Raw genomic sequence first — 26,238 nt, 5'->3', positions numbered from 1 at the left:
TCCAGTTAACATCTGAATTTGGCTCTGATGAGCCAACGCTTCTGGGGAGATAATTTGCAAAAGTTCCTCAGTTCCTTCCCATTGTTTATAAGCAGCTTAGTAAATAAGGATGATATTAGCTTACACTGGCTTAAAAAAATAAGAAAACAAATAATAAAGACTGCCTTTTTCTTTTGACATTGTCTGGTCTTTCTGTATTTCTTAGTATAGAGTTTTTTTTTCTTTTTTTTTTTTTTGAGACAGAGTTTCACTCTGTCGCCCAGGCTGGAGTGCAGTGGTACCATCTTGGCTCATTGCAACCTCTGCCTCCTGGGTTCAAGCAATTCTCCTGCCTCAGCCTTCTGAGTAGCTGGGACTACGGGCATGCCCCACCATGCCTGGCTAATTTTTGTATTTTTAGTAGAGATGGGGTTTCGCCTTGTTGGCCAGGCTGGTCTTGAACTCCTGATTCAGCCTTCCAAAGTGCTGGGTTTAGAGGTGTGAGCCACAGCACCTGGTCTAGTATAAAGAGATTTTATGCCATATAACCTAGGCTTGGCTGATGCCCAGGACAGGTGAGTTCGTTGGGGGTCGGGGGGGCGGATCATGGATATATAAGAAGAGGTCATAAAGAGTCCAGGAATAGCACGGAATGAGAACAGATTTCAATTTTGTGTATAATGCAGGGATCCAGAATATAACTTATCAAAGGGCCAGGAGTCCTTTGGTTTGCAGGGAATTCCTGTTTTGGGGCAGGTACACAAACCTTCCTGGGGAGACTTCTTAGAGCATTACTCTTCAAGAACAGAATGTCTATTAGCAGAAAAAGACCTCTTGGTAGGAAAACTATCTTCTCCTCTACATTAGGGGCAGCTTTTATTCTAGAAGTAAGGAGAGATGGCCCTTATTGACTCCTAGCAGGAATATTATTATCGCTATCTAAGCAAGAAGCTATTTCTAAGGCTGGGTTGAAGGTGGACTCAACATATCCAATCATATTTAACTTGAGGTATAAAATCTAAGGCATGGGGAATGCTATGGACTGAATTGCCTTCCTCCCAAATCCATTGGTTGAAGTTCTAAACTCCAATATAATTGTATCTAGATAGACCCTCTAGATAGGGTCTTTAGGAGGTAATTAATATTAAATGAGGTCATAAGAGTAGGCCCCTAACCCAATAAGACTGTGACCTTTTAAAAGAAGGAAGATCTCTTTCTGCGATGTGAGGAAACAGCAAGAAGGTGGCTGCCTGCAAGCCAGTAGGAGAGCCCTCATCAGGAACTGAGTCAGCTAGAACCTTGATCTTGAATTTCCCCAGCTCCAGAATTGTGAGAAATCAATTTCTGTTGTTTAAGCATCCAGTTTGTGTTACAGAAGCCTGAGCAGACTAACACAGGGAGGCATACTAGAAACCAACACAATTACCCATAAAACAGCATGGCCATCTGTCACAAACTGCCCACTGTATTCTCATTTGTAACCTTGAATCTGTATTCATGCTCCTCATCATGAAGTTGCTGTAAAATGAATGCTGATAAACTAGGATCTGCTGTGCACGAACAACTGCCAAAATGTGGCAACAGGAAAACATGAACACAGTGAGTTCAAAGTTCCCTATAAGGTGGCTGCCAGGGAATCACCTGTGGTTGAAGAGTAGGTGTGGCAAACTTAGGATTTTTTCCCCAATCCACTAAAAGCAATCATGTGCATTTGTTGGTTTTACCTCTGTCTTCGTGGAAATTCAACTTCACTATCTACTTCCCCTTCTTCCTCTTCTGAGGAGTCATCTCCACTCTGAGGAGAACAAGGAGAAAAGAGTTTTATTTATTTTAGTGTCACTCTGTTTCTGTCACCCCATCCCCACTACCTGTAAAAAATGTAATTATCATCAAAAGGCATTCATTTAGTAGTAGCTTGCTGAATGTCATATTTAAACATACATGTCCTCATTATTCATTTAGCAACTTTTTCAGGGTACCTATGATGGCGGGCCTGCATGAGATGCTGGAAGATGTGTAGAGCTGAGTGAAATTTTCTTTGTCCTCAGAGAGGTGATGGCTCCATTAAAGTGTCCAGAGGTGAGTGATGGAGAGGGAAGTTGGAGAGGAGGTCTAAGATTTGGGGGCAGTCTCTTGTAATCATTGTCACTAGTGGTTCCAGGCTCTGTCATAGAAGTAATCTTTGAAATCCTCAAAGCCGAACAATTACTTTTTCCCTTTTTATATACCAATCCCTTTTTCACTAACATTATGTAGTTAGATAGACATTGTTGAGGGGTCAGACTATATCCTGTTTGTACTGTCTGCCTCACTCCATTAATACAATACTGCATATAAAATTGATGTTATCTCTATAAATAAATGTATAATTATTTTTTGTCAATTAAAAGAAAGTGCTTAATGCATTTTTATTGAGTCAGCACGTTGGCAGCAGTAAGGGAGCTCTGGCTGGGACACCTGAGTCCCCGTGATTGCTGGGGCGCCATGGTTGATCTGGAAGGCGGGGTAAGTGTCCCAACTGAGGTGATCTTCCTTTACAGAGAACTCGTCTCAAACCAAGGGCACAGGAGCAGCCGCACTTAAGATCAATTGTCCTTAACCACAGCATCATGATACGCTGGATTTCCCAGTCGCTTGTAAGGTGGGTAATTGGGTCCAAGGAACTGTACCAAATATTGAGAATAAGTTACCTTTTTAAAAGTCAGTTCTAAAATATCATGACTCTTACTCATTTGTATTCTGATATGCTTTTTTTTTTAAATAGGAAAGACAGAGATGAAGTTATCCTGACTGCTGAGATGAGCAGTTTACCCTAGGAGGACCTGTGGGACTATGTTTTGGTAAAGAAAAGTTGAGCTGCTCTGTGGGAGTGAGGTTCCAATGAGGCCAAATGTACAAGGTGTGTGTTCTATGGCCTAAAGACCCGTAGATGTACAAGGTGTGTGTTCTATGGCCTAAAGACCCGTAAATGTACAAGGTGTGTGTTCTATGGCCTAAAGACCCGTAAATGTACAAGGTGTGTGTTCTATGGCCTAAAGACCCGTAAATGTACAAGGTGTGTGTTCTATGGCCTAAAGACCCGTAAATGTACAAGGTGTGTGTTCTATGGCCTAAAGACCCGTAAATGTACAAGGTGTGTGTTCTATGGCCTAAAGACCCGTAGATGTACAAGGTGTGTGTTCTATGGCCTAAAGACCCGTAGATGTACAAGGTGTGTGTTCTATGGCCTAAAGACCCGTAGATGTACAAGGTGTGTGTTCTATGGCCTAAAGACCCGTAGATGTACAAGGTGTGTGTTCTATGGCCTAAAGACCCGTAGATGTACAAGGTGTGTGTTCTATGGCCTAAAGACCCGTAGATGTACAAGGTGTGTGTTCTATGGCCTAAAGACCCGTAGATGTACAAGGTGTGTGTTCTATGGCCTAAAGACCCGTAGATGTACAAGGTGTGTGTTCTATGGCCTAAAGACCCGTAAATGTACAAGGTGTGTGTTCTATGGCCTAAAGACCCGTAGATGTACAAGGTGTGTGTTCTATGGCCTAAAGACCCGTAGATGTACAAGGTGTGTGTTCTATGGCCTAAAGACCCGTAGATGTACAAGGTGTGTGTTCTATGGCCTAAAGACCCGTAGATGTACAAGGTGTGTGTTCTATGGCCTAAAGACCCGTAGATGTACAAGGTGTGTGTTCTATGGCCTAAAGACCCGTAGATGGTATCACAATGGCATGAGAAAAGTTCAACGATACATGTTATTTGGGGGAGCCTGGGGGATGGGGTGACTGCTAAAGGGTGTGGGGTTTGTTTCTGGGGTGATAAAAGTGTTGTAAAATTGGTCGTGGTGATAGTTACACAGCTCTGTGGATAAAAAGCATTGAACTATACACTTTAAATGGGGGGACTGTATGGTATGCAAATTATATCTTAATAAAGAAATTATCAAAAAATACAAGTTACTGGCCATCGGAGTTGGAGGAGCAGAGAATGGATTGGCCTAAATCAACTGCACCAGCTGAAACACAATTTTATTTATTTATTTATTTATTTATTTATTTATTTATTTATTGAGACAGAGTCTTGCTCTATTGCCCAGGCTGGAGTGCAGTGGCACGATCTTGGCTCACTGCAACCTCTGCCTCCTGGGTTCAAGTGATTCTTCTGCCTCAGCCTCCCGAGTACCTGGGATTACAGGAGTGCGCCACCATGCTTGGCTAATTTTTGTGTTTTTAGTACAGACAGGGTTTCACCATATTGGCCAGGCTGGTCTCGAACTCCCGACCTCAGGTGATCCACCCGCTTTGGCCTCCCAAAGTGCTGGGATTGCAGGTGTGAGCCACCGCGGCCAGCCCCTGAAACACAATTTAATCTCTGGGACTGCTTAGTCAGTACAGGAGCAGCAATGTAGGTGGAGGGGGAAATGCAGTTCCCAGACGACAGCCCTCAGCTTCAGCTTCTTTTCTACTCAATGCCTAGTTGACCAAACATACTCATTACATTTTATACCCTTTCATTCCTTCAGCTAAATTCCTGGTGAACAATGATGATGAGATGAAACCATACTTAGAATTGGGTGGGTGTCTACCATGTTGTAAACATTTTTCATACATAATCTTATTTTTTGACTCACAGCAAGAAGAGCTAATACTTTTGGAAAAGTGGTATGTTCCAGGCCCTGTTCTAAATGCTTTATATGTATTTATGCATGTAGTCTTTATAACAACTGATAAGGCAGAGTCCAATATTAGGCCCATTTTATAGACAAGGAAACTGAGGTCCATAGAGGTACCAAATGGAAGAGCGTGGCTTTTTTTTTTTTTTTTTTTTTTTTGAGATGGGGGGTCTCACACTGTCGCCCAGGCCAGAGTGTAGTGGCGGGATCTCAGCTCACTGCAGCCTCCACCTCCCGGGTTCAAGCAATTCTCTGCCTCAGCATCCTGAGTAGCTGGGATTACAGGTGCCTGCCACCACGCCTGGCTAATTTTTGTATTTTTGGTAGAGATGGGGTTTCACCATGTTGGCCAGGCTGGTCTTGAACTTCTGACCTCATGATCCACCTGTCTCGGCCTTCCAAAGTGCTGGGATTACAAGCATGAGCCACCACGCCTGGCCAAGAGCCTGGCTTTAAAGTAAGGTCTGTCTGACTCCTAGGCTCATGCTCTTAACTGCTATGGTAGTCTGCTTCCCAGCTGACAAATCCCAGGCAGCCAGTGGATAAGGAGGAGAGAAACAGGTTTCAATGACTAAGAACTATCTGGCTCACGATGCCTGTCAGTTAAGGCAATGTTTTCCAAAGTAAATTGTGAAGAAAGCTAGTGCCACGGGGGATTAATAGATGTTAATTTTAAAAGGCTGTATGTTCAAATAGGTGAGGGAAATGCTCGGTTAAACAAGTTTACTGCATGATTTCTCAAAGCAGAGGACTGTTAATGTGCCTTAGGAATCTGTATGAGGGGATGAGAGAATACTGTGCTTCTTAAACTTACTCTATAACAGGCTCCTTACTTCCCATAACATCCCTCAGGACTAGAGCTGTAGCATAGTAGTTTCCAAACTATTTTGATTACATATCCCCATTATATAGTTTTTTTTGTTTTGTTTTGTTTTTTTTGAGACAGAGTCTCACTCTGCCGCCCAGGCTGGAGTGCAGTGGCACAATCTCGGCTCAGTGCAACCTCCGCCTCCCAGGTTCAAGCAATTCTCATGCTTCAGTCTCCCGAGTAGGTTGGATTACAGGTGTGTGCAACCACACCTGGCTAATTTTTGTATTTTTTTAGTAGAGATGGGGTTTCACCATGTTGGCCAGGATGGTCTCAAACTCTTGACCTCAAGTGATCCTCCTGCCTTGGCCTCCCAAAGTGCTAGGATTACAGGCATGAGCCACTGTGTCCAGCCCATAGCCCCACTATATAGTTATCTATAAATAAGTTATTATAAATACACTTGACTCAGTCCTCTGGTTCAGTAGTTCCTAAAGTGTATTCCGTAGTTTATCACTTAAGCAGTGTGGAAAGAAAGAATTTAAAGTCAAGTAAATTTCTATTTATGTTTCTGTTATCTTGTCCTTTTACAAAATGTATACTTTTTACATATGACCTCTAATGTGTATAACATGACAGGCTCTGGCATTCTTTGAAGGCAGTGACGCAGGCCACTCTTGTCATTACACTTTACCTTCTGCAGAGGCCTTGTTTTTCGAGGTAGCGCTGGGGGGGTGACGAGATGAGAGGTGCCGAGGGATGACTCAGACCTACAGCTGCTGAATTCATTTTCTTCCATTTTCTCAGAACTCTGGGCATTTTCCAAGAGAGGATTGTGTGCTGGTGACTTGGAAAGGTCAGGGCTCCTCCCCACTGGCTCAGCAGAGGGTATGTCTAAGGACCCATACTGTTCTGGCCTGCACTGAAGGCAGGGGTCATAAGGGTCAGCCTGGCAACAGCCCCAGGGACCAGCTTGGTCCTTGTCAGGCTCAGAACTTCTCCAGCAGTCTGCAGCCATGGCTGTGGAGATGAGGTCAGGGCTCGAGCCGGGCAGCTGTCTCTGAGCATGGTTGCTGAGTGGGCTCCGCAGGGCTGCTGCTGGGCCAAAATACCTCAGGTTGTTGGCGCAGGTTGCAATGTCCTGTCCGTGCATATTGAGTCTGGGATGGTGACTCTGGGACATGGCAGGAGGGGGTTGCTGGTATTGCTGCTGCAGAGAATTACGGTGATGGAGAGAAGGGTATTGGGATTGAGCTTGGTGTAGGTAAGTGGGATTGGGTGAATTTTCCTGGGCTGGCTGGTTTTTCAAGATTGCGACAAAGTCACTATGGCTGCCTCTGCTATTCCCTCGGCGGTGGCGTGGTTTGCTTCGATATCGGCTCTTGCTGCTAGAGGTGGACATTTTGGGACTTCCGGACAAAGGGGATGCAGTGGGAGCCACTTCTGTGGTGGGGATCCCTTCTGATCTCAACAAGTCTGGCCTGGGAGGAAAGAACAGTTAGTCTGAAACACATGAAAACACATTCAAATTTGAGAAATGTATCCTAAGACTTAAAATACACAGAGCCTTTGAATCAGCAGTCACCAGGATTTATCCAAAAGAGATAACGTATGAGGGGTCTTCAAAATGTTCATGGAAGATGCATATTATGAAAAAACTATGCATGGATCTCAAAATTTTTCGCATCGAAATAAACTTATACCAACTTATTGGTAACATCTCTAAGCACGATCTAGATTGAGGCACTAAGAACAATCGCTTTGAAAAGAGCCCCTATCAGAGCAACATGAATTCTGCTACAATTAAAGAACAAACATCAAATTTGTGGTGAAGCTTAAGTGGAAGAATGGTGAAAACATCGATGCTTTATGAAAAGTTTATGGGGACAATGTCCCAAAGAAATCAGCAGTTTACAAATGGATAACTTCTTTAAGAAGGGATGGGCCAGGTGCGGTGGCTAATGCCTGTAATCCCAGCACTTTGGGAGGCCAAGGAGGGTGGATCACGAGGTCAAGAGATTGAGACCATCCTGGCCAACATGGTGAAACCCCGTCTCTACTAAAAATACAAAAATTAGCCGGGCGTGGTGGTGCATGCCTGTAGTCCCAGCTACTCAGGAGGCCGAGGCAGGAGAATCGCTTGAACCCGGGAGGCAGAGGTTGCAGTGAGCCGAGATGGTGCCACTACACTACTCCAGCCTGGGCAACAGAGTGAGACTCTGTCTCAAAAAAAAAAAAAAAAAAAAAAAAAAAGAAGGGATGAGATGATGTTGAAGACGAAGCCCACAGGAGCAGACCAACCACATCAATTTGTGAGGAAAAAAATTCATCTTACTCATGCCCTAATTGAAGAGAACTGATGATTAACAGCAGAAACAATAGCCAACTCAATAGACATCTCATTTGGCTCAGCTTACACAATTCTAATAGAAAAATTAAAGTTGAACAAACTTTCCACTCAATGGGAACCAAAACTGTTGCAAACAGATCAGCTGCATACAAGAGCAGAACTTTCAATAGAAATTTTAAACACTTGGGATCAAGATCTTCAAACATCTCTTTGAATAAGTGAAATTGTAACAGGAGATGAAACACAGCTCTACCAGTATGATCCTGAAGACAAAGCACAATTAAAACAATGGCTACCAAGAGGTGGAACTGGTCCAGTCAAAACAGACTGGTCAGGAGTAAAGATCGGCCAGGCGTGGTGGCTCACACCTATAATCCCAGCACTTTGGGACACCAAGGCAGGTGGATCACCTGAGGTCAGGAGTTCGAGACTAGCCTGGCCAACATGGTGAAACCCCATTTCTACTAAAAATACAAAAATTAGCCAGGCGTGGTGGTGGGCGCCTGTAATCCCAGCTACTCGGGAGGCTGGGGCAGGAGAATCACTTGAACCCAGGAGGCGGAGGTTGCAGTGAGCTGAGATCGTGCCACTGCACTCCAGCCTGGGTGACAAGAGTGAGACTCCATCTCAAAAAAAAAAGAGTAAAGGTCGTCCAGGTACAGGCTCACACCTGTAATCCCAGCACTTTGGGGGCCAAGATAGGATTGCTTGAGGCCAGGAGTTTGAGACCAGTCTGAGCAACATAGCAAGACCCTATCTCTACAAAAAATATAAATAAATAAATAAATAAATAAAGCAAAGGTCATGGCAACAGTTTTTTTGGGATGCTCAAAGCATTTTGCTTGTTGACTTTCTGGAGGGCCAAAGAATGACAATATCTGCTTATTATAGGAGTGTTTTAGAAAGTTAGCCAAAACATTAGCAGAAAAAAATCCAGGAAACCTTCACCAGAGAGTCCTTCTCCACCATGACAATGCTCCTGCTCATTCATCTCATCAAACAAGGGCAATTTTTCAAGAGTTTCTATGGGAGATCATTAAGCATCCACCTTACAGTCCCGATTTGGCTCCTTCTCATTTCTTTTTGTTTCCTAATCTGAAAATACCTTTAAAGGGCATCCATTTTTTCTTCAGTTAATAATGTAAAAAGACTGTATTGACATGGATACATTCCCAGGACCCTCAGTTCTTTAGGGATGAATTAAATGGCTGATATCATCACTTACAAAACTATCTTAACCTTGATGGAGCTTATGTTGAGAAGTAAAGTTTATATTTTTAATTGTTATCTTTTAAATTACATTTTCCGTGAACTTTTTGAAGTCCCCTCATATGTGCATCAAAATACATGTTTGATGATGTTATGTTACGGTATTTTTTGAAATAGCAAAAAGCTGGAAGCAACCTACATGTCCACTTAAAGAGGATTTCTGTTATTCCTTCTATATTATATCCTACACCTCACCCTAGCAAGCAAGGAGTCTTGTTTATAGCGAGTACTCAGAGAAGCTTGAAGGAAGGAAAAGGAAGGGAGGGGTCAGAGAAGGAGGAAAGACAGAGCTCAGCAGGAGGTTGAGTAGAAGCAGGAAGAGACGGGCTAGTGTGGAGTGACACTGGCATTTCACTTTGATCCTAAAGGGAGGGAGTTCTTTCACAGTCCTGTTTTCAGGTGTCCACTGGGCCAGTCGTGAAGATTATGTGCAAAAGAAAATCAGAGGCCTGAAGGTAAACCTTGCCCACACTGACTCCAAGGCCTGCAGATGAACAATAAATGGTTTCTAAACTGATGAGCTGATTCAGGGCAGAGCCTCTAGGATTACCAGGAAGAACCACTGCTTTCTTCCTACCAGCGAGTAGCCTTACCCTTCTTTGGGCCAGAAAGACACAAGTCAGCATGAAATTTTACAGGTGATGGGCCCAGACTTTTTTGTTTTTAACAACAGAATCCTCTCAAATTATTATAAGAAATGCAATATATAAAAAAGGTATAGTGGAACCGGTTGAAGTGGAGAGCAGCAGCCCTTCTCTGCAGGGCTCCCAGGCTCCCCCTCCTTGTCCTTCCTACCCCTGCAGTAGCCTCTGAGAAACCTCTGTACAAGCCCTTGGGTGTTCCAGGCTTTGCTTGGAAACCACAGGTACAGTCCTGTCTTCACCATATGTGACAAAGAGCTCACAGCCCAGCCAAAATGGCTCATGCTCTCATAGCTCATTAGTGGTAGAATCCAGACAAAAAGTCTCTCCTAATTTTCAATCTGGTTTATTGAAGGTCAGAGTTCAAACTTGAAGGCACATACAAATCACCTGGGGCTCTTGTTAAAAATGAAGACTTTGATTTAGTAGGTCTGGGGTGGGGCCTAAGAGCCTGCAAGTATAACAAGCTCTCAGATGATGCTAAAGTGAGGCCACACATTGAATAGCCACAGCTCATAAGTAGGCAGCAGGCAGCAGGAGATGGGATTTTCTTCTTTTACAGGAAAAGTACAGTTAAGGACTTGTCTTAGCATGGAAGTTCCAGGTATTAAGGGTCTATGATAAGGTCGGTAGGGTATTGTCTGCTATTGGCAGCTTCCTATGGTCAGCTGGCCAACTTGTACTGCAGAAAGCACTTGGTTCCTACTATTACAATACCCATTTTATGGAGAAGTGCACTGAGGATCTGGGGTTATGCTGGCTTGTATCCATCACAAAGCTAGCAAGTGGCAGAACTCATAACTTGAACCCAAGTCTTTTGACCCCAAGGCATAGTTCTTCCCCATTTCAAGCCTTTCATTATTACTGGGTATTTAGACTATCTTTTTGGACTGTACTCACTTATGACAGGCTGGAAATGTCCATGATTGAACTTGACACTCTTCTTTTTAGTCTCTAACTAAACATAAACTGAAACCTGGGCTTAAGGATGGTTGAATGGTTTCTCCTCTCTAATTTCCTTCAAGGTCTCCAGACTTCTCACTAGGTAATCATTGGACTGTCCAAATCATCTGAAACTGAAGTCCTTCAAGGGACAATCAGCTGACAGTACAGCTCTTTGCAGGTTGCCTTCCTCGTGTTCAGCTAGCTCATTGACTAAGCATCTACTTGTGGTGTCAAACTCTTTCAAACATTTCTCATAGCCAAAATAAAAGCAAACATGAGCTCATATTTTAAAAAGCTAAATAGTTCTATTTTCTCCCCCAATGCTCTTAGTTTTAACTGTAGGCAGAAGGCAGGGAGCAGCCATCGGGCAGACTTTGTCCCTAATTAGTACAACAAAAGAAAAGGGGTGTTGGAATTTCCCCCAACCCCAAGTATTGTGTCAGGTGGAATCTGAAAAAAGTTTCTTAGAACTTGACCATTAGATGGTTAGGGCAGTAGGTAAAAGCAAAATTGGAATTAGTCCGTGTAGTTACTCATTAGAAGTCAGGTACCTATTAGTCCAGCTATGATAGAATGACTGCCATTCTGATAGCGTCATAATACATTCTTGGTTTGTGTTCTCTCATTACCTCTATTCTTATTACATTTAGCTCACATCTCACTATTAGGTCTACACCCTAGGTTTAGGGACATTCCTTCCCTTTACATTAACTTAGCTAGGAGAGAGCCAACCCTCTGTTATTTGGGAGGAATGAGTCTCTACAGAGTTTGGTAAGGAAAAATGAGAGGAAGAGAATTCCAAGATTAAACTAATATAAGGCAAATATGTAGTAAAAAGGGGAAAGGGCAATCTTTTTTTAAACTATCCCAAAATACATTTTTTGAGCACCTATGATTTGATAGATGATTTCACATGTTATACATGTTATCTTATTTAAACTTCATAAAACTCCCATGCTAGGGTACAATGAGGGGAACCATATGGTTAGACATAAGTAATTATTAAAGCCCCTGCTTTTGTTTCCATGATGAGTGATATGGTTTGAGTCTATGTCCCCACCCAAATCTCATGTTGGATTATAATCCCTGCTGTTGGAGGTGGGGCCTGGTGGGGGGTGATTGGATCATGGGGACAGTTTCTCATGAATGGTTTAGCATCATCCCCTGGGTGCTGTTCTCGTGATAGTGAGTGAGTGAGTTCTCATGAGATTTGGTTATTTAAAGGAATGTAGCACCTCCTGCTTTGCTCTCTCTTCCTCCTATTCCAGCCATGTGAAGTGCTGGCTACCCCTTCGCCTTTCACCATGATTGTAAGTTTCCTGAGGCCTCCCCAGAAGCTGAGCAGAAGCTGTCATGCTTCCTGTGTAGCCTGCAGAACCGTGAGCCAATTAAACCTTTTATCTTTATAAATTACCCAGTCTCAGGTATTTCTTTTTTTTTTTTTTTCTTTGAGACCGAGTCATGCTCTGTCACCAGACTGGGGTGCAGTGGCGTGATCTCAGCTCACTGCAACCTCCAACTCCCTGGTTCAAGCGATTCTCCTGCCTCAGCCTCCTGAGTAGCTGGGATTACAGGCACACACCACCACGCCCAGCTAATTTTTGTATTTTTAGTAGAGATGGGGTTTCATCATGTTGACCAGGATGGTCTCGATCTTCTGACCTCGTGATCCACCCACCTTGGCCTTCCAAAGTGCTGGGATTTCAGGCGTGAGACACCATAAAGTCAGGTATTTCTTTATGGCAATGCAAGAAAGGACTAATACAGTGAGTTTGCAGGTGCTTTCCACATTATTAAAAAGAACGAACTAAATGTGTGAATAAAAGTAAGCCATGCATGGTCTATTGCGTTGTAAATCAAGAATTATGACTAACCCAATTCTGTGTCCTAGAGGTCAGAAAAATAAAAAGAAATCTCATGTGCTGTAATTATACCATTTTATCCATGAGGACACTGGGGTTGACAGAGGTCAAGTCATATAGCTTATAAGGCCGGTCCAGGATTTGCATCCAGGTCTGTCTGGCCCCCAGTTTATTTCTCTTTCCATGCTAAGACAATAAATATTTATGCCACAGGTGTAAAAGCTAGATTCCTAAAGTCTGTGATACTTCTCACCTTCTTACTCTGTTCTACCCAGAGATGAGTATCTCTACACTCATCTGATGAGCTACAGAAGAGGCCACATCCGCTATCATGTGAGAATGGATTTGTAGGTGGGTCTTTCCCCATTTATCTGAATACTGCGTTTGTACGGGTGTCTCACCGTTTGGTCTGCATCCCAGATTTGTGAGGCACTCCTTTCCTTTTCATGAGTTTCTCCATGGCATTGGGGTGGATGATTGGACGAACAGGGTGTCGTTTGTAGGTCCCAGGATACTTCTGTTCCACTGCTTGCTCACGCCTGCAGAATAAAGGCAAAAGCCACACCTCAGTCATTGCAGACAGAAAGGATAGGCAGAATATTTTCACCAGCGAATTCTACCCACAGATTCTGGCCACATTTAGCTATTTGAATAACAAGGCTGCTATTCAGGTTTAAAAAATAAACAAACAGCTGGACTCGGTGGCTCAGGCATGTAATCCCAACACTTTGGGAGGCCGAGGTGGGTGGATCACCTGAGGTTGGGAGTTCGAGACCAGCCTGGCCAACATAGTGAAACCTCATTTCTACTAAAAATACGAAAATTAGCTGGGCGTGGTGGCATGCACCTGTAGTCCCAGCTACTCAGGAGGCTGAGGCAGGAGAATCATTTGAATCCGGGAGGCAGAGGTTGTAGTGAGCTGAGATCGTGTCACTGCACTCCAGCCTGGGTGACAGAGCAAGACTCCATCTCAAAAACAAAACAAAACAAAACAAAAGCAAATACTAAATTCAAATTAACCTGACTTCGTTCTGTTCTTCAGCCCATGGACTGAGACACTAACACTCACTTTCATTTCCCCAACATTATACAATGGCAGAAGTCCTACTTGTTTTCCGTAGCTGCTTATTTGGTCAGGATTCCCAGGGTGTTCTTGCCACCATCAGGAGTACCTTACACCACTTTCAGCAGCCAACACATTTCCCCAGGGGGCAATCGGCTCCCCGCTCTTCATCCCGTGCTCTTCTTGAAATGCAGACCCCTTCCCTATGCAGCAAATGACTGCCAAGTGCACGTTCCCCTATAACTTGCTCTGTGGCAACTCCACTTATTTGTGTACCTCGCCAGGGGCAGGGACCCGTGCATAGCACACCCTGGAAGGAATGTTGGGTGAATGAATAGAATATCTGCCAGTTCTGAGTAGCAGCGACATGGAAGGGTGGTATGTTTCTGCTGACTGACAGACGCAAATCAGACACTGGTCTGGATACATACTTAATGAGCTCCTTCTCCCGCATTTCTAGCTGCAGCATGATGGCACTCAATTCCATGTATAAATTATTCGCCCGCTCAAGCTTCCGCTCATAGTGTTCACGAATATCCAGCGCATGCCTGTCAAAGAAAACACAGGGTCAGCCAGGCCAACCAAATTTGGGAGAAAAAAGTCCGCTTGATGAAATAAGAAACAGGATGATTGATCACAAAAGCATTTGCGCAAGGGCCCTCTTAGTTTAAGGCTTCCTTGTCCAGTGCAGTAACTCAGACAAAATGGAATGGGAGGTGGGAAGTCTAAGCTCTCCACTTGGTTTATCCTAAAGAGCCCATCAGCCATACAGAATAGCCAAGAGGGCCACAGATAAAAATCTGTCTATAATTTGTCACTATCTTAATAAGAATACGGTAGAATAGACTCATATGTTAATGGAAATATGCAGTTAAAGCCAATTCCATGATCACTCATTTACACTTAGCCACGGCCCAGATCCTGTGTGATACAGTAGTTGGTATGGTCTGAATGTTTGTGTCCCCCCAGATTTATGTGTTGAAACCTAACACCCAAGATGATAATGTTAAGAGGTGGGGTCAGCCAGATGCAGTGGCTCACGCCTGTAATCCCAGCACTTTGGTAGGCTGAGGCAGGTGGACCACGAGGCCAGGAGTTCAAGACCAGCCTGTGCAATATGGTGAAACCCTGTCTCTACTAAAAATACAAAAATTAGCCCAGTGTGGTTAGCACACCTGCAACAGCTACTCAGGAGGCTGAGGCAGAAGAATCGCTTAAACCCGGGAGGTGGAGGTTGCAGTGAGCTGAGATGGTGCCACTGCACTCCAGCCTGAGCGACAGAGAGAGACTCTATCTCAAAATAAATAAATAAATAGGTAGGGTCTTTAGGAGGTGATTAGGTCATGAGAGCTCTGCCCTTGTCAATGAGATGAGTCCCTTTATAAAAAAGACTTGAGGGAGCCCTTTTGCCCTTCTGAGGTGTGAGGACACATAGAAGGTGCCATCTATGAAGAACGGGCCCTCACCAGACACTGAATCTGCTGGCACCTTGATTATGGACTTCTCAGCTCCAGAACTGTGACCAATACATTTCTGTTGTTTATATATTATCCAGTCTAAAATTTGTTATAGCATTCGGAACTGACTCAGATGTGATTGTATTAGTCTGTTCTCACACTGCTATGAAGAAATACCGGAGACTGGGTAATTTATAAAGGAAAGAAGTTTAATTGACTCACAGTTCTGCATGGCTGGGGAGGCCTCAGGAAATTTACAATCATGGCAGAAGGCAAAGGAGAAGCAGGCACCTTCTTCACAGGGCGGCAGGATGGATTGAGTGCAAGCAGGGGAAATGCCGGACATTTGTAAAACCATCAGATCTCCTGAGAACTCACACATTATCACAAAAACAGCATGGGGAAAGCCGCCCCCAAGATCCAGTTTCCTCCACCTGGTTCTGTCCTTGACACATGAGAATTATGGGGGCTACAATATGAGGTGAGATTTGGGTGGAGACACAGAGCCAAACCATATCAGCGATTATTCATGAACATGTCTTATCTCTCTTTTTTTGAGACAGAATCTCACTCTGTCACTCAGGCTGGGGTGCAGTGGCACAATCTGGGCTCACTGTAGCCTCCATCTCCTGGGTTCAAATGATTCTCATGCCTCGGTCTCCTGCATAGTTGGGATCACAGGTGTCGTGCGCCACCACACCCAGCTAATTTTTTGTATTTTTAGTAGAGATGGGGTTTTGCCATGCTGGGCAGGCTGGTCTCAAACTCCTGGGCTCAAGTGACCCGCCTGCCTTGGCCTCCCAAAGTGCTGGGATTACAGGTGTGAGCCACTGCACCTGGCCTTATATCTCTTAATAGATTATAAGCATCTTGAAGCCAGGGACTAAATCTTATAAATTTCTGGAATTGCATGGCACCTAGGACACTGGCTGAATGATTAAATAGCATTGTTTCAAGAATCTTTGTTGCAGAGACATAATAAAAGAGGATAATGGAGTTGGGAAGAAAGGATAGGAAAGAGATACAAAGGAAGGCTAACTTTTGGGGCAACTTTTAAAGAGCATAACAATAAAAAGCAGAGGTGAAAGGTGTGTGGAGAGTGAAATGGTGGTTATGATAAGGGTGCCTGTTAACATCTGAAGACCTAGGGATGAGGGGAGGTGGGAAAGGAGGGATGAGCTGACCTGAGCTCTTCTCTGCGCCTTCGAATCAGTTCTTCATCTAACCGGTGTATACAAGTTCCTTCACTTTTGATCTTCTCAAAATGTTTTTTCACTTCTTCTCTCCATTCAGCCTGGGTAAGGACAAATTAGATTTTGATAAATTCCAGGAGTTTCAATCCCTGATATATCCATAAAGTCACGTACAAGATTTTTTTTCCCTGCATGCTTCTACTGAAGAGCCTTTTTCAGAATAGATGTTCAATAAATATGATTTGATTGATAGCAAAATATCTCCTGCTACTATATCTCCATGCCCCAGCCCATTTCTATATTTCTACTCCAATATATGATGCTGTGTTTTTCCAAGTTTTCCTCCAGCACTGGCTATGAGGAACATCAGAGCCGGCATGCTGGCCATCGCTTTTGGAATAAAAGAGTTCACTTGAAGGCAAGATGGTGGCTGAGATCGCCTGGCCAGAAAAAAACAGCTCTGATAGCCACATGGAAACATGTGTGCGTGTAAGATTATGAACATCTTTTTGGCCCTAGAATTCCTCCTAGGCTTTGTTTGGGAAAGTATCTTGAGAAAATACCTAGAGTAGAAGACCCTACAGGCATGAACAGCAGGAAATTAGAATAGAAATATAAGAAACTACAGGAATTTGGAGTTGAGGGAAATAACAGAAAGGAGAGAAGGAGGAGGAGGAAAGAGAGAGTATGGCCAAGCAATTTAGTAGTTTGACAAAATTTTTAGAACAGGGATGGATGTCTAATACGTGGTTGAAGTTGTTCAAAATGTAAACTTCTTTAAATTTTCTGAACTTTCAGTGAGGTCTCTGACATTCACCTAGGCTTTGGATGACTGCTTTAAAAAAAAAACATTTATTTATTTATTTATTTATTTATTATTATTTTTGAGACGGAGTCTTGCTCTGTCGCCCAGGCTGGAGTGCAGTGGCGTGATCTCGGCTCACTGCAGCCTCCGTCTCCCGGGTTCAAGTGATCCTCCTGCCTTAGCCTCCTGAGTAGCTGGGATTACAGGTGCCTGCCACCACGCCCGGCTAATTTTTGTATTTTTAGTAGAGGCAGGATTTCACCATGTTGGCCAGGCTGGTCTTGAACTCCTGACCTCAAATGATCCACCCAGTTTGGCCTCCCAAAGTGCTGGGATTACAGGCATGAGCCACCGCACCCGGCCCTGTTTTGTTTTTTAAAGAAAGGTGCTGAATTGAATGTTTGGTCAATATGGGACAAAGATAAAGGCACAACCACAAGGCAGCAGGGGTGGGGACCAAGAATTTTAGGAAGGCAGAGGCAGAGATGCCATGAAATTATCACTCTCCCAGAAATGTACAGAAGTATTAGAAAGGACATTGAGCTTTCCACAGGGCATGAAATTTCAAGCTAATTTTACCTAAATTTTGGGGGGTAGAAAAAAACCACTACTGGAATATGGCCTACAGGCAATAGACCACAGAGAGAAACAGCAAAAATAAGTTTCCTCATGTTATGTATAGACTATCTTCCATCTCCAGAAGCCAATGAGATATAATTTCCAGTGAAGGTTAGATTTGTAACTAAATGTATCTAATTGTATAATCTTCTTCTAAAATTATTCTACTACCTTTAGATTCATGTTAAAAAGTATGTCTCCAGATCGTCAAGTAGCTCCATTTTGAATTTGGTGAGGAATCTCCCTATTGTTTTCCATGTTAGCTGCACCATTTTGCATTCTCACCAACTGTGTGCAAGGGTTCCAGTTTCTCTACATCCTTGCCTATATATATTTTAAAAATTAAAAAAAAATAGAAATCCCTAATTGCTATTGTGGGTGCGGTGGCTCATGCCTGGAATTCTAGCACTTTGGGAGGCTGAGGTGAGAGGATTGCTTGAGCCCAGGAGTTCAAGACCAGCCTGGCCAACATGGTGAAACCCTGTCTCTACTAAAAATACAAAAATTAGCTGGGTGTGGTGGCAGGCACCTGTAATCGCAGCTACTCGGGAGGCTGAGGCAGGGGAATCGCTTGAACCTGGGAGGCAGAGGTTGCAGCGAGCCAAGATCATGCCATTGCACTCCAGCCTGGGCAACAAGAGCGAAACTCCATCTCAGAAAAAAAATAAATAAATAAAAATAAAATAAAATAAAATAAAAGACAGTAGCTCTCATTAAGTGTTTTTACCACAATAATAGAAAGAGTATCTTTCTGGATCAAGTAAGAAGTTATTCTTAAGTAATTGTGGATTTATAGAAGGTTTTCCCCAAATTAGCTATTTCTCATCTATTTTTATAGAGGAAATTATATTTTAATCATGCAAAAAATGATCATTCTATAATATGCTAGATTTTCCCACATATATGTTGAACACTGGAGAGAAGTTTCTGTTGGTTGGTTGACTTTCAGGCAGCAAATCTATCCAACAATGTCATTAGAAAGCCAAGATCCAGAATAACTTCTGCAGTCTATGGCCATACCACCCTGAACGTGCCCAGTCTCATCAGAATACACTACTGCATTGTTTGATAGTGGCCTCTGACAGCATCTAAGCTGTAAACGAAAGTTTGGTTGAGCCCCTGGTAATGCTATTCTCTCAATCATCAGATCAAAGTCATGGAGCAGGAGGAGTATTTGAGCTTCAGGAGGGGAAAGAATGACAAGTGAAAGTAGTTAGACCAAAAAAGAATAAGAGGGTCAGATTTGTGTCTTGAAGTATCCTCTTTTGTGCAAAACTGTCACTGTATCCTACTAAAATACTTCAAGAAGGGACAAAAAAAGGAGTACCTCCCTCTGGTGGTGAGGAATTTTATATCACAGATGAGATTTGTTTTAATTCTAGAGGAAATAAATCTCCTGACAGCTAGCTTATAATTAAGTGAAACTCAAGGAGAACTTCCTGAAGACTGAAATCTGTAAGAAAGTAGGTTTCTGGAAAAGAAGTTCCCTCCTGTGAACAGAAAAAAGGACGTATGGGAAAACACCAGGTACTGATGAATAATGTGTTTTCCCCAAAGGTATCCTATTCCTGGCACATGTTGATTTCGAGTTCCATTTTATATACTTAGAATCTCATCGAAAAGGAGTTCCAGTTTGAGCTTAATCTGCAATTCAGGCATGTCTGGGCACATATGAAGAAAGGGAGGATGGGCAAGCCCAAAGCCAATTTGCACAGCTATCAGGAGCCTCTGAGAGAGAAGGCTAAGGGTGGGAGGAGTGCTGCACGAGCTTGACCTGCAACAAAGCCACCTTCCTGGGAGTGGAGGGGCATTTCCCATCGTTTCACTACAAGGCCTGAGAAACCCTGGAACATAACCAGCGTTGCTCTCCTGCTGGCCACAGTATTGATAAGAGCCTAATCAGTTAATAGGGTTGCTCCAAAAAATAAAAATAAATAAATAAAAAGTAAAGACAGAGCTTAGTTAAGATAGAAGAGACATTACGTTTGTGGGTGGAAGATATGAAAAGAAACGTGTTCTGATGGACAGCAGTCCGGCTCCGTACTATTCAAGCTTTTAGGCATCCACTCAGGGTTGTGGAATGTACCACGGATAAGTGGGGAATACTGTATAGGTGTTAAAATGAAGTTGAATTAATAGATAAATGGATAAACAAAATGTGGTATATATACCATGGAATATTATTTAGCCATAAAAAGTAATGAAGTTGTGACACGTGCTACAAAATACGTGAACCTTGAAAACACGCCAAGTGAAACAAGCCAGGCACAAACAAACAAATATTGTATGATTCTACTTAAATGAAATAACCTGGAATAGGCAAATTCATAGAGACAGAAAGTAGATAGAGATTACCGGGGGTGGTGGGGAGGAGGGAATGGGGAATTACTGCTGAATGAGATGATAAAAACTTTTGGAAACAGATAGTGGTGAAAATTTCACAACATTGTGAATGTAATTAATGCCACTGAGTCATGCATTCAAAAATGGTTAAAATCAGCCGGGCGCGGTGGCTCATGTCTATAATCCCAGCACTTTGAGAGGCTGAGGCGGGTGGATCACCTGAAGTCAGGAGTTCGAGACCAGCTTGGTCAACATGGTGAAACCCCATCTTTACTAAAAATACAAAAAATTAGCCGGCATGGTGGCAGGTGCCTGTAGTCCCAGCTACTTGGGAGGCTGAGGCAGGAGAGAATAGCTTGAACCTGGGAGGTGGAGGTTGCAGTGGGGTGAGATCACACCACTGCACTCCAGCCTGGGTGACAAGAGCGAAACTCTGTCTCAAAAAAAAAATTTTTTTTAATGGTTAAAATGGCAAATTTTATACTATCTTTATTTATCACACTTTAAAAAAAGTAAATAACAACAACAAAAAAGAAATTGAGCCAGTTCCAGCCTAGCTTAAGGAGTAGAGAGGCAAGATATGGGGGGCTTAGTAGAGGGAAATCAGATGGGATCAGAAAAGCCATAGTGGGGTCCAGTCCAACCCTTACTGGGCACATGACTCCTCTCCTGATGTGAGTGTCCAGCCTCTGCATATGTATCTGCTCCCTCACAAGAAGATTACTTTTAAGGCAGCAGAGTCTAACCTCAGAGTTGGGGTGTCTCTGCAACTCCCAGTCCCTGCATTTCTGGGTGGTCGCAATGGCACTCAAGAGAACACTAGAATGATGCAAAGGCCGCGGGGTGAGAGAGCTTCAAAGCCAGGCACACGATCCACCTAGCAGCTGGGATCTGGAATTGGGTGAAAATGTTTTCTAAAGACTCATGTCAAATGTAATTGAATACCAGGAACAGTAATTGCCTATTTGGAGAAATGGGTGATTGTCTAGCAACGAAGCAATAGCTTTGGCAGAATCTAATATTGTATTGAAATCAGTTGCTTTGTTCATCTGCTTCATATAGGCTACATCTTTATACATGTGCTGTTGATGAAAAACAAATGATGCATTTTCTCTCAGGAAGGAGTCAGCTGGGCTCTTGGCAGCACCTCTTGACAGACAGTTTTGGTGGAAAGTGGAGACCAGGGCCTAACAAGTATTGATTGATAACTGACGTTGAGAGGATTTAGCAGGCAGGAGGAGGCAAGGCCTCAGGTACAAGAGGACTATGGAAAGAGCATGTGCCTGCCAAAAAGCCAGGTCTTCCCTACTGGGGCAGGATAAAGTCAAACACAATAGGAGTTCCCTGGCCGCCATCTTATTTATCTCAGGAGTTCATCAGAAAAAGAATCCAGAATGTAACAACCCAAAGGAGGCTTAATTTTTGTACTTAGCACAAAGCTACAAAAATTAAGGTAAATAATGACACCTTAGTTTTTGTTTTATACTATCATATGCAACTCAAGAATAATGACATAATGACATCTTTTTTTTTTTTTTTTTTTGAGGTGGAGTCTGGCTCTATTGCCCAGGCTGGAGTGCAGTGGCTCGATCTTGGCTCACTGCAACCTCTGCCTCCTGGGTTCAAGCAATTCTTGTGCCTCAGCCTCCCAAGTAGCTGGGATTACAGGTGATTACACTACACCCAGCTAATTTTTGTATTTTTAGTAGACACGTGGTTTTGCTGTGTTGGCCAGACTGGTCTCGAACTCCTGACCTCAAATGATCCACCCACCTCGGTCTCCCAAAGTGCTGGGATTACAGGCATGAGCCACTGTGGCCAGCCAAGAATAATGACATCTTACAATCAAACTGTTCTTGATGGTCTACAATGCATTTGCAGTTTTATCTTTTCATTTGCTCCTCACAGAAACTCCCTAAGGAAGGGAAGATACGATTATCTTCATTGTTTTGGTGAATAAGCTGAGGTTTAGTGTAATCGAGTGACTTAGCCAAGACCACACAGTATGAAGTGACAGGATGGGGTTTAGACTAAAGGTCTCTTGCTATTTGCAGTACCTCACTAGCCAGTTCATATTAGCTAGAGGTAGTCTCACTTTCAGATCCAGAGACAAATTGACTTATAAATACCAAGGAAATTCTAGGAGGTAGCAAAATAGCAGATTTGGAGCTATTTAAGGAGAAGAGACATTTTACGTTGGGAAAAAATGTGGAAGAAGAATAAGTGAATATGAAAAAATGCTGCTATAGTCTGAATGTTTGTGTTCCCTCCAAACTCATATGCTGAAATCTTAACCCCAAAGGGACGGTGTTAGGAAGTGGGGCTTTGGGGAAGTAATTAGGTCATGAGTGCAGAGCCCTCATGAATAAGAAAAATGCCCTTATCAAATAGGCCCAAGGGAGCTTGTTCACCTTCCTTCCGCCTCGTGAGGACACAGTGAGAAGGCATCACCTATGAACCAGAACTTGGGCCCTCAGCAGACACGAACTCTGCTGGTGCCTCGGACTTCTCAGTCTCCAGAACCATGAGATTAACTTCTGTTGTTTCTAAGCCACCCAGTGTGTGACATTTTGTTGTAGCAGCCTGAGCTAAGATAGATGCTTAATGTACTCAGTTTTCTTCTCCCCTCTTCTCTCCTCTTCTGACCTCCTCTCCTGTTCTCTCCTCTCCTTTTCTTTCCTATTCTTTTCCTAAGACAACCTTTTCTGAGTTCAGTTTTAATGCTCCATGCTATGGGTATCTTGATAATCTGGGAGCGGTTTCAGGTGAGGATACCGACTGTGGCGACTTAGCTGCCCTGCACAGGGCTCTGCAAGTGGTAGGTTCTCAAAATGTGGGACTGGCTTCAGAAGTGACGTTTTAGGAGGACTTAAGTAACATCTGTTCAGAACTGGAAGTTTTTCCAAATTTGTAAACTTATATTGACCGTCTTAATGGCTTGTAAGTTAATACCATCATCAGAAATTGCTTTTCAAAATTATGGTATGTACAGTTTTATTGTAAAGGAAGCAAAGTTGGCTGTGCATGGTGGCTCACACCTGTAACCCCAGCACTTTGGGAGGCCGAGGTGGGTGGATCACCTGAGGTGAAGAGTTCGAGACCAGCCTGGCCAACGTGGTGAAACCCCGTCTCTACTAAAAATACAAAAATTAACCGAGTGTGGTGGTGCACGCCTGTAGTCCCAGCTACTCGGGAAGCTGAGACAGGAGAATTGCTTGAACCTGGGAGGTGGAGGCTGCAGTGCGCAGAGATCGCGACACTGCACTCCAGCCTGGGTAAGACAGAGCGAGACTCCGTCTCACAAAAAAAAAAAAAAAAAAAAAAAGAGAAGCAAAGCTGTGATTGCAACCATACCTTAAAGTTCAAAAGATTTCCTAGCGAGTACTATTGTTCTCTTTCATTTCACAAAAGGGTTAAGTGTTTTTTCTGATTACTAACAGAAGATATTTGAAAGATTTCTCACCCAGTGCCCCCATACCTACATGTATTTGAACAGATGGGTGATAGTGCTAAGGGAATTGATCTGAATGTGTATCAAAGAATGCAGGAAATGTCATGAAGTCAACCTCCTACCTCATCTTATTTCCTCTGAAAGCAAACACTTTACTTACGTAATAATTTCTTAGAAATAGTAACAAACAATAGGGCAAGCCTGACTATTTAAAGACACAGTTGTGGGGAGATCTAAGTTTACGGATCACAGAGAGTGTGTTAGAACTTTGGTAACAGGACAGGAGTCTCTGATTTATCATTTCTTAGGAACTGCAATCAAAACAAAAAACAAAAACCTATGCCTTTACTAAGATATTCCTCAATATCTGTCTGATAGGCAGAGTGTCTCTCTGCCTATCAGATACCACAGAAGTACTCCAAGCCTCTGGTAGGGGCAGATAGAAAAACATATATATATATATATATATATTTTTTTTTTTTTTTTTTAGATGGAGTCTCGCTCTGTCGCCCAGGCTGGAGTGCAGTGGCGCAATCTCAGCTCACTGCATCCTCCGCCTCCCAGGTTCAAGTGATTCTCCTGCCTCAGCCTCCCGAGCAGCTGGGACTACAGGTGTGTGGCACCACGCGCAGCTAATTTTTGTATTTTTAGTAGAGACGGGGTTTCACCATGTTGGCCAGGATGGTCTCAATCTCTTGACCTCGTGATCTGCCCGCCTTGGCCTCCCAAAGTGAAAAGCATATTTAAGGACTTGTTCAGCTCCCAGGGATGATGCCCCTCCCAAAGTCCAGGACTGTTTTCATCAGATACTTTCCTGGTGGGTAAACTCATCGTCCTTCAGGGATGGGGGGCTATGAGAAGGAGGCTGAAATGCCAATTGCTAGTAAAATGTCTTTTCCGAGAATGAATCTTTGAAATGATACTAGAAGTCAGCGGGGAGATGCGATTCACTTTACAAACATTCATTTCCGAAGCACCATAACATTAAGTGAGATAAAGCTATATGAGAAATGAGAAATTAGGTAATAATTTTCTTATGTTCTATAAGCATACAGCTATAGTTTAGGATCATCACATTTATTTCAAAAGTTATAGTTCCATCCCTTTTGATATTGCCTGGGTCTGGGTCTGGAAGGGATAAGGGCCTTTATAAAAAATTCATCTCTTACCAGCCCCTTATCCACATTGATAGTGGTTAGATGACCAATCCTTATGACATTTGCACCCTTTTAATTTAATTGCCACCAATTCTTCCTCTCTCCAGATCCGTGCCCTTACAATGTGCTGTGGCAGATTCTCTTGTGAAGAGGTGAAGCCTATTTCTCAATCCCAAGAATCTGGGTTGGCCTGTGACTTGTTTGGCCAATGGAAATTAGCAGGAATAAGGCAGCACAGGCCTGGAAATCACTTGTGCATTGGGACTTGCTCTCTCACTACATTTGTTACCCTGAGAATACCATGTGAACAAGCCCAAGGTGGCCTGCTGGAGGGATAGAGGCCACGTGGAGGAGAAGCAAGGTGCTCTAGCTAATAGCCAGCCAATCATCAGGCGTGTGAATGAGACCATCCTAGGACCAGCCAGCCTCCCAGCTGACCTGACAATTCACCATAGACACATGAGTGAGCCCAGTCAAAGCCAGTAGAACTGCCTAGCCCAAATTGCCAACCCATAGAATCATGAGCTACATACACATAAATGCTTAGTGTTGTAAGCCATAAGTTTTGGGATGGGGCCAGGCAATGGCTCATGCCTGTAATCCTAGCACTTTGGGAGGCCAAGGCAGGCAGATCGCTTGAGCCCAGGAGTTGCCCAGCCTGGGCAACATGGTGAAACCACGTCTCTACCAAAAAAACAAAAATTAGCCAGGTATGGTGGTGCATGCTTGTAGTCCTAGGTACTTGGGGGGCTGAAGTGGGAGGGTTGCTTGAGCCCGGGAGGTGAAGGCTATAGTGAGCTGAGATCAGACCACTGTACTCCTGCCTGGTTGACAGAGTGAGACCTTGTCTCAAAAAATAAAAGTAAAAGTTTTGAGATGGTTTGTAGTAGAGTAGAGGCTAACAGAATCATTAAATTATACTTATTTGGAGCTACTAGGTGACACACTTAGAGAAAAGGTTCTCTCTAGGCTGCGTTCTATCATAGGCTCATTCTGGTATTTAACCTCCCACCTCTGTACTTCAGCTTTTCTACTTTAAAGAAGGTAATACTTTCTTGAAGGTCAGCAGTAATCCTAATTCAGGTGTATGTACATTACAGCTTTCATATCTTCTTTTTCTCTTTTCTCTTCAGCAGTTTTACCAGGAGCCACTATAAGGATGATATTCTGACATGTTTTTTCTTTTCTTTCTTTCTTTTTTCTTTTTTTTTTTTTTTTGAGGTGGTGTTTTGCTCTTGTTGCCCAGGCTGGAGTACAACGGCATGATCTCGGCTCAACACTACCTCCGCTTCCCGGGTTCAAGTGATTCTCCTGCCTCAGCCTCCTGAGTAGGTGGGATTACAGGCATGCGCCACCATACCTGGCTAATTTTGTATTTTTAGTAGAAGGGGGGGTTTCTCCATGCTGGCCAGGCTGGTCTTGAACTCCCGGCCTCAGGTGATCTGCCTGCCTCGGCCTCCCAAAGTGCACCCGGCCAACACGTGTCTTTTCAAATGAGTTAATAATAATGTTAAGTGCTTTAAAAACTCTTAAGATGTTTTGTGAAGTATCATATTTATTGTTTCACAATGAATAGAGTTATATAACTATTATAATAAACACAATGAGCCCTTCTAAGAGTTACTCTTTTT

The 26,238-nt window shown here is 43.3% G+C and overlaps 1 protein-coding gene and 1 long non-coding RNA gene across 5 annotated transcripts in view; one reads left to right on the top strand and one right to left on the bottom strand.

The window, feature by feature from the left end:
- MAP3K13 (mitogen-activated protein kinase kinase kinase 13) overlaps nucleotides 1-26,238 on the bottom strand; it is a 202,246-nt gene that overhangs the window by 10,042 nt on the left and 165,966 nt on the right. For all 4 annotated transcript variants that reach the window (XM_054483563.2, XM_063662490.1, XM_054483564.2 and 1 more), the window contains 5 exons: nucleotides 16,225-16,334; nucleotides 14,015-14,131; nucleotides 12,922-13,059; nucleotides 6,148-6,934; nucleotides 1,704-1,774 (listed from right to left, as the gene is read on the bottom strand). In XM_054483563.2, the coding sequence (XP_054339538.1) occupies nucleotides 1,704-1,774; nucleotides 6,148-6,934; nucleotides 12,922-13,059; nucleotides 14,015-14,131; nucleotides 16,225-16,334 (1,223 nt within the window). The remainder of the gene's footprint in view (nucleotides 1-1,703; nucleotides 1,775-6,147; nucleotides 6,935-12,921; nucleotides 13,060-14,014; nucleotides 14,132-16,224; nucleotides 16,335-26,238) is intronic.
- On the top strand, nucleotides 2,347-26,211 carry LOC134739208 (uncharacterized). The gene is made up of 3 exons (XR_010125798.1): nucleotides 2,347-2,620; nucleotides 2,744-2,878; nucleotides 25,829-26,211. It is a non-coding gene; the product is annotated as an uncharacterized LOC134739208 (long non-coding RNA).

The sequence above is a fragment of the Pongo pygmaeus genome, chromosome 2 (genome assembly GCF_028885625.2).
Source record: "Pongo pygmaeus isolate AG05252 chromosome 2, NHGRI_mPonPyg2-v2.0_pri, whole genome shotgun sequence".
Taxonomy (NCBI): Eukaryota; Metazoa; Chordata; class Mammalia; order Primates; family Hominidae; genus Pongo; species Pongo pygmaeus.
Note: the sequence above shows the minus strand (reverse complement) of the source record. Positions and strands in the feature narration are given on the sequence as shown.